Source organism: Petaurus breviceps, unplaced genomic scaffold (assembly GCF_028583685.1).
Source record: "Petaurus breviceps papuanus isolate PSGF00001 unplaced genomic scaffold, PetGlider_PUasm1.0 73, whole genome shotgun sequence".
Classification (NCBI taxonomy): Eukaryota; Metazoa; Chordata; class Mammalia; order Diprotodontia; family Petauridae; genus Petaurus; species Petaurus breviceps.
Genome location: NW_027186469.1, coordinates 1 through 7148, shown reverse-complemented (window position 1 = coordinate 7148; position 7148 = coordinate 1). Strand labels below are relative to the sequence as shown.

The following is a 7148-nucleotide window of genomic DNA, read 5'->3' as shown; positions in this document are numbered from 1 at the left end:
AATCTCATTCTGTATTTCCCTTAGGAGCAATGGTTTTGGAATCTGCTAATTCAGCGTTTGAGACTTTACAGATCATAACTACCATGCATGAGAATCAACTATATGTGTATGTATGTACTTTAAAGACTTTATTCCCCTATTGGGATATTTATGTATTAAAAATTTATTCTTCTTCCTTTATGGATTCTGAATTGGCATTTCATATGTGAATCCAAAGCGGGGGAAAATCCCATAAGCGCCTTTAGGAGATTTTTGATCCCTCACCCAGGCATTCTTCTGACATTTGACAGATAATTTAAAAGACAGAACTCCTCCCTGAGGTTTTTAGCCACATAACATCTGACATGTATCCTCTAAGTACTGCGGCTGTTTGCTTTTTTGCTTTTAGTCTCTCCAAAGTGGCTGATTATTATTTTGCCCCATAATAATGCCATAAAGTGTTCATCGGCCCCATAGCACCTGGCATCTTAGATGAGACCCCACTACCTTTGTTAGTCAATTTTCCTGATTAAATCAGGAAACATCTCACTCTCATATTTTCATTTTCCTCAGCCAATTACTGTTCTCAAAGAGCCCAAAATGCAGACCTGAAAACAGAGAAAACGGCACCTTGCTCCCTACCAATTTTACTCTCCCAGAGCCCTTGAAAAGTAGGGAACATCTCTAATACACAATCACCAATGGGATTTTCCGAATACCAAAAGAGAAGGCTGGGAAACCACCATACTTTGAGAACAGATTTGGAGAATCCTGGCATTCTGCTCCTGTCACCAAACCTTCTGAGGCCTCACTTGACAGTATAAGTAATCCTTTTTTTTTCCTCCTGGATTTGTTGCACAGGCCTTTTCTCCCTTAGCCTGGGTGCTGAGTTACTAGTGATTAAGAGAAACCTGAGAGAATTTTATGAATTGATGCTGAGTAGAAGTACAATTTATACAATGTCTACATTATAAAGAAAAACAATGAAAGACTTAAGAATCATGATCACCCATGACTCCAGAAGCCTGATGAGTCAAGTTTCCTACATCTTGGCAGACAGGTGATGCACAAGGGGTACAGAATGAGGCATGTATTTCCAGACATGGCCTATGAGTGAGTGGACCTTTAGCTTGACTATTCCTAGTTGTTACAAGGGGAGACTTAATTGAGGGAGCCAATTATGCTGAAATATAATGGAATAACGACGGTGATACCAAAAAAAGACTGCCAACGAAGCATAGAAAAATATGCAGAACGTTCCACAGAGATAAAATAGGGCATTGTTGGAATTACCGTGTTCAATTTGCAGGATACGTCAAAAAGCCAGCTCTGTGTAGTAGCAATTTGTGATTGCCTATAGTCTTCTTTTTAGTACAGGGGGTGCTCACTTGTTCCTATTCCTAATAGGAATTTTAAAAGGTGCATTATGGGAGAGCGTGAGTCCTGGACTAGTATGGGGGGACCTGTGGCCTCGAGGCCACATATGGACTTCTAGGTCCTTGGGTGCAGCCTTTTGACCAGAACAAATCCTCCTAAAGGGGTTTGTTCTGTGAAGTTTGAATTCAAAGGGCTGCATCTGAGGATCTAGGGGGCACATGTAGCCTCATGGTCACAGATTCCCCACTCCTGTGGCCATGGGATTAAAGAAGCAGGTAAAAGTCTACTCCTTAAACCCGACAGGAGGAAAGTCACAACTGGGATTTGAGGAATGGAGGAAGTACAAAGTTCATGTAGAGAGGGCCTCCGTCTTCTCAGTAAAGTCTAGGGTTATCTAAAGTTTAGGGGGCAGAAGTAGGGCTGGAGACAAGAAACAGATACAGATCATACACCAGGGGACTCAGAGGAGTCAGTAGTTGTAGAGTGAGGGTCTATGTGTAATCATGCACCACAGATTTCTAGTTGGTGTGATCTTCTGAATTTCTTAACCTATATCCTATATGGATTCTCAGAAGCAGAGATTGGTTACTCCAAGGGTGAGGATATGAAAGTTGGGAAAAGTAGGTCAAGGATAAGGGATTAAGAATAATAGATATTGGGGGGGGGGGGCCTAGGTGGCGCAGTGAATGCACCATTCCACTGGCCCTGGAGTCAGGAGGACCTGTGTTCAAATCCAGCCTCAGACACTTAACACAAAAACTAGCTGTGTGACCTTGGGCAAGCCACTTAACCCCAATTGCCCTCCAAAAAGCAAAAAAAAAAAAAATAATAGATATGGAAGCATTGGGGTGGCTTTGCGTGGATCTTTGCTTTTTGGAAACTTGTTTTCCTGGGTACTATTTATTGATGTTGATCAATCTTGTACCATCATCCTCTGAAATATTTTTACAGATGAGTTTATACTGGCTGCCATCTCTAGTAAGGAGATGAAATGTTTGCTAGTAAGGACAGTTTCTAAGCTTTTTAGCTGTTGATGTATGTTGCTGAACTTCCTTTAAAAAAGGCTACATAGTTTAGGTCAATGTCTGTTCTTTTATTCATGTTCCCATTTTTGGGTGTTAACTTGTTTAAATGAATCAGTTTGGAAATTGATTTGCACCTTTTCAAACTTTCTCCTAATTTGGTACCGATTCAGACCTTAGCTCTAAAGAAGCAGCTGTCTGACCCGTGTTTCCCTTTCTATGATAAAGTGCTTGTCACATCTAGCACTTCCCAGCTTTCCACAGGATATGTCCTCTACTTCCCATATCTTACCCAGAGACATTTTTCCCAAACTTTTTTTTATCCTCTCTGTATTGAAGTCACTGAATGAGCATTAAAATATATACTTGTTTAATCAGGAAACTGAGTTCTTCATACAATTTCTCTACTTGATTCTTTGCATCAGTGTTGGCATATTAAAACAACTGGATTCATGATGGGTTTTTTTTTTTCTTTTTGGAGGGGGGAGGGCTAGGCAGTTGGGGTTCAGTGACTTAAGAGACCCTTTAATCTCACCTACTCAGCACAGATGACAGCAGTAGGATCTGAACCCAGTTCCCGACTCCAAAGTCAATACTCTTTTCTACCCTGTGACTTTGGGTACCTGCCAGCTCCCATGAACACCTGGAAGATGGGCACCTCATTTGGGCACAAGCTCAGCTGTGCATTTAGAAGTGCAGTGGCCCTGGCCCCACCACTGAAGAGGGACCTGACTGCTCCTTCTGCCTACAACTTCTAGCGTTTTCATCTGCTCCTAACAAGTGCCAATACTGGCACAGTGACACCAAGGAAGGGGACTGACTCACAGTCATGCTTGAAAACTTTATTTCATAATATAAAAACTGCATCTTCAAACCACTGTTTCCTTTTCCTTTTCACTGTCCCTTCTATGCCTCAAACACACAACTTCCAATCTCCCATTTATCCACTTGCACAAATCCCTTTTCATACAATCCCTAACCCTCTGAATACAATGTAAGCATGAAATGCAGTATTTCAGGTGCCCACCAGCACACGAGTCACAGGGAGAGCAGCAAGAGGTCACTCGGTGCACAGGACCGCCACCCCACGCTCATAGAAGCTCCGAGGGTCTTCTTTTGTAGCAATTTCAAAGTCCACAGTAAAGATGAGATCTGCCCGGGTGAAGTTCAGATAGACAGGTAAGGTGACCTGCAGAAGAGAAAACAAATGTACAAAGAAGAGCTCAATGCTCCAGGCAAGACATCAACACCCAAAAGAGCAGAGATGATCAACAGGAAAATGGGTGGTTCATCACAAGATTGGTTAAAGCACCCAAACTGACAGCACTTTAGTATTAAAGGCCTTACCTAACAAAAAGCTCAATTGAGGGCTAGGTGCACTGCAAGATGAAAGCCAGCAGCTGATGTCCAGAATCACCAGCTGCTCCCCAAGCACTATCACCTGACCCTGCCCGTGGCTCTACTGTAACTACTGCACCTGACTCCATGAACTGAGGATGGGGAGGCCCCCAAGATAACTCACCACATTCGCTTTTTTCTCTGCATTTGTCTGCTTGATCCAACGAAGCTGGGTTATAGGTAGTATGGTCGAAATTGCATTAGAGAGAGACAATTTGTTATTGTTGCATGTGGCTCCCTGAAGCTTCAAACCTACAAGAAACATATTAACCAAAATTTAAGCAAATAGAGAATCTGATAAGAGTTAATACCCACCCTCCCCAGGGACAAACATGAAAGGGGAAAACTGCCTAGAAATGGATCAAGACTATCTGTTTAGCCTAACAGATAAATACACACTTGAGGACGTGGCAGCTCGTGTGGCTCTCAGCTCGCCATCTCCATTATAATTGTGCCCACACCAAGCCCTTCAACCAGACCAAGAGCAGGCAGGACCAGAGGCCTTTCCCTCAGCTCACCTGTGACCCCAAAGCTGCAGGCATCCAGCACGGCATTCTGGGCAGTTGTGACATTGACTTCCAGGCAAAGCTCCTCCAGGGACCAGCTGTTTGCTTGGGCCACATACTGCCTGGTGGCCGTAATATAAGCCTCGGGAACAAATAGGCCACCAAGGCACACGTGGATATTCTGTCCCCAAAAGAAAGAGCAGTTTTTAGGCCATGTATATGATGAGAATCTTTCTGCTCTGAAACCAAAGGTCTCTCAGCATGAATGCTGAGATGATATCAGACTTTCTGCAAGCATATTTTGAGTTTGCCTTGCAATTAAAAACCAAGTCAACCTCTCGATCTGAAGAGACTACATTTAAGGTCCACTTGGCAGTCTCAGCTAATTCCAAATGACAGGCTACAAACCTGCCAAACTAGGTTCCCCAATGAAGTCTTGACTCCTCCCTTAATGTCAGCCCAGAGTAGCCGCTGACAACTCCTAGATTTCCAATGGAAATTGTTCTCATTTCAGTCAGAGGAAGTACCTTGAGTTCTTTTGCCCCACCAGACGCAGCTGCCAGGGAAATATTCTGAAGCTGTTTAATTCGTTCGCTGAAATCTGAAACCCACTGAATAACTGTCATGCCAGCAGGCACCGTGTAGTGGGACCAGCTCCGAGGCAAGATACCTGCAAAAGGACAATGGGGATATGCAGGACAGTGTCTGAGTATGCCATGCCAGCTCAAAAACCAGACACATTTGTAAAATCTTCGCCTCTAACTTGGGTAGGTATCCACTCTTAACTATTGCGAATCACAACAGCATTTTCAAACTCACCAGACCCTAACCGTTTACATATAATTTGAACCAGTTAACAGATTTATCCAAAAGTTCTTGAGAAGGATGCCTGGATCCAGAATATATTTGATTCCAAGAACCAAATCCAGTGTTTCAGGACACATTTTTTTAAAACACTAGGCATAGAGACCATAGAATGGTTTTAATTATCCTGTATTACTACTCTTTAAAAAAATCCTATTCCCAAAGCATCTGAAAGCTCTGGTCATTGGCTGGCTGGAAGTTCAGTAGTGCTATATTCCAAAAGAAGAAAGGATCAATGCAGATATTTAAAAAACGCATAAGTATTTTCATTTTATCTTCCTCCCCCCCCCCCCCAATCCAACCTTTTTCAATCTACATTATGTAAGAGGACACTGATAACAGCTGATGGAGATACTCCAAAGTCCTGTGAGTTCACTGACACAAATACAGGACCCACTAAACCCTCTACTTCAGACTCTTCGTGAGTGCATCTGGTAACAAGATTCTGACTTAGCCAGTCTGGTTCTCAGAGAACAGATACATGCACATGGCTTAGTATGACCCTCCACAGACCCCGTGTTCCCCTGGCACAAGAGTCTATGAGGGACTTGGTGGAGGAAGACATAAAGGTAAGGCAAGCTGAAAAATCTAGCCTCAGACCCCTTTTTCTCTGAAATGGACACGACCAGTTCGTTGCCTACAAAGACCTCAGCAGTCTTTGTCGCTCATCACCAACACTCTTTAGCAGGGATCATTTTAAAAAACACCTAGCATGGGGTGGCTAGGTGGCACAGTGAATAGAGCACCGGCCCTGGAGTCAGGAGGACCTGAGTTCAAATGGGGCCTCAGACACTTAACACTTACTAGCCATGTGACCTTGGGCAAATCACTTAAGCCCAACTGCCCCTCCAAAAAACAAAACAAAAAAACCACCTGGCAGAGGGCTGGGAGGAGATCAGCCCCAAGAAGAAACCTTTTAATCAAGGACAGCAGAAAGGAGAGCAGGTGGATTCATGAGCTTTGGGGCTACTAAAGGAAACAGGGTAATGAAGGAGTCAGTTCAGGAAAGAGAAATCAATGCTGTATCCCTCAAAAGACTGTCCTTTTGTATCTGTATTCCCAGAGCTCAGACTAGCACTCTGCACACAGTAATAACAGCCAGCATCACACAGAACTTTGCAAAGTGCTTTACATATCTCACAATCACTCCATGAGGTGCTATTATTATACCCTTTTACAGATGAGTAAATTGAGGCTGAGAGAAGTTAAATGACTTGCCAGGGTCACAAGTCTAGTAAGGTTTTGAACTCAAGTCTTCCCGACTCCACATCCGTCGCTCAATGTATTGTGCCCCTTCAGTTCCTCAAAGTGGCATTTAATATTTAGCTTTCAAAACATTAGGGTTGAGACAGCAGGCTCTCTCCCCCTAGGGCAGGAGTCCACACTGGTCTGTACCCAGAAGGAACGACCACCTCACAAAGTGAAATGTATCGTGTTAAAGATGAAGCTTATTTCAAGATGTTCTATGCTAGCCAAGCTGCTGGGCCAACAGAGCACTGCAACAGCCCAAGTGTCGCATTCTGTGAATCCCTGATCAGAGCGCAGCCTCCCTGGCTGGTGAGACCAGACAGCGAGGACAAAGAAGCCACAGTACCTTTCACCAGTTCGTTGATAAGTGTCCGTAGATAGTTGGTTTGCTTCTTTTTTCCTTCACACACCTGAACCACATCAGCAAGATCCTGGCGGACATCTTGGAGTAACTTGGCCCCCATTTTCACTTCTCTCTCAAAGAATCTGAACAGAGGGTCCTACGTTTAAAGTGAAATTAAGGATAAACTGAAGGGAAAATAGCAGCTTTCTTCCAAAACTCAAACAAGATTAGCACTCAGAGCTCCACAATTTTATATGGCTCCCTGGAATTACTTCATATTTACCTTGCATATACTTCACATTTATTTATATATTTGTACCTTGTTTCTTTGGGGGCAGAGACAATTTTTTTTTCCCTTGCACCTTCAGTACCTCAGCTGGTGCCTGCCTCATATTCAGGACACAGTATGCC

General features: G+C 43.5%; 1 protein-coding gene across 1 annotated transcript; it reads right to left on the bottom strand.

Moving 5' to 3' along the window:
* Positions 1-3205: 3205 nt before the first annotated feature.
* LOC138174646 (cytoplasmic dynein 1 heavy chain 1-like) lies at positions 3206-6921 on the bottom strand. The gene is made up of 5 exons (XM_069105006.1): positions 6741-6921; positions 4810-4952; positions 4295-4463; positions 3901-4028; positions 3206-3567 (listed from the first exon to the last, which is right to left on the bottom strand). The coding sequence occupies exons 1-5, from the start codon at positions 6856-6858 to the stop codon at positions 3439-3441; spliced, it is 687 nt and encodes a 228-aa protein (XP_068961107.1). The 5' UTR covers positions 6859-6921; the 3' UTR covers positions 3206-3438.
* Positions 6922-7148: the final 227 nt, after the last annotated feature.

Excerpts from the sequence above, each read along its gene's own strand:
- LOC138174646 (XM_069105006.1), bottom strand. The coding sequence starts at position 6,858 with ATGGGGGCCAAGTTACTCCAAGATGTCCGCCAGGATCTTGCTGATGTG. Across the intron at positions 4,953-6,740 it reads TATCAACGAACTGGTGAAAG|GTATCTTGCCTCGGAGCTGG; the intron begins GTACTGTGGCTT and ends GTCCTTTTGCAG. Across the intron at positions 4,464-4,809 it reads GTGGGGCAAAAGAACTCAAG|AATATCCACGTGTGCCTTGG; the intron begins GTACTTCCTCTG and ends TTTTGGGGACAG.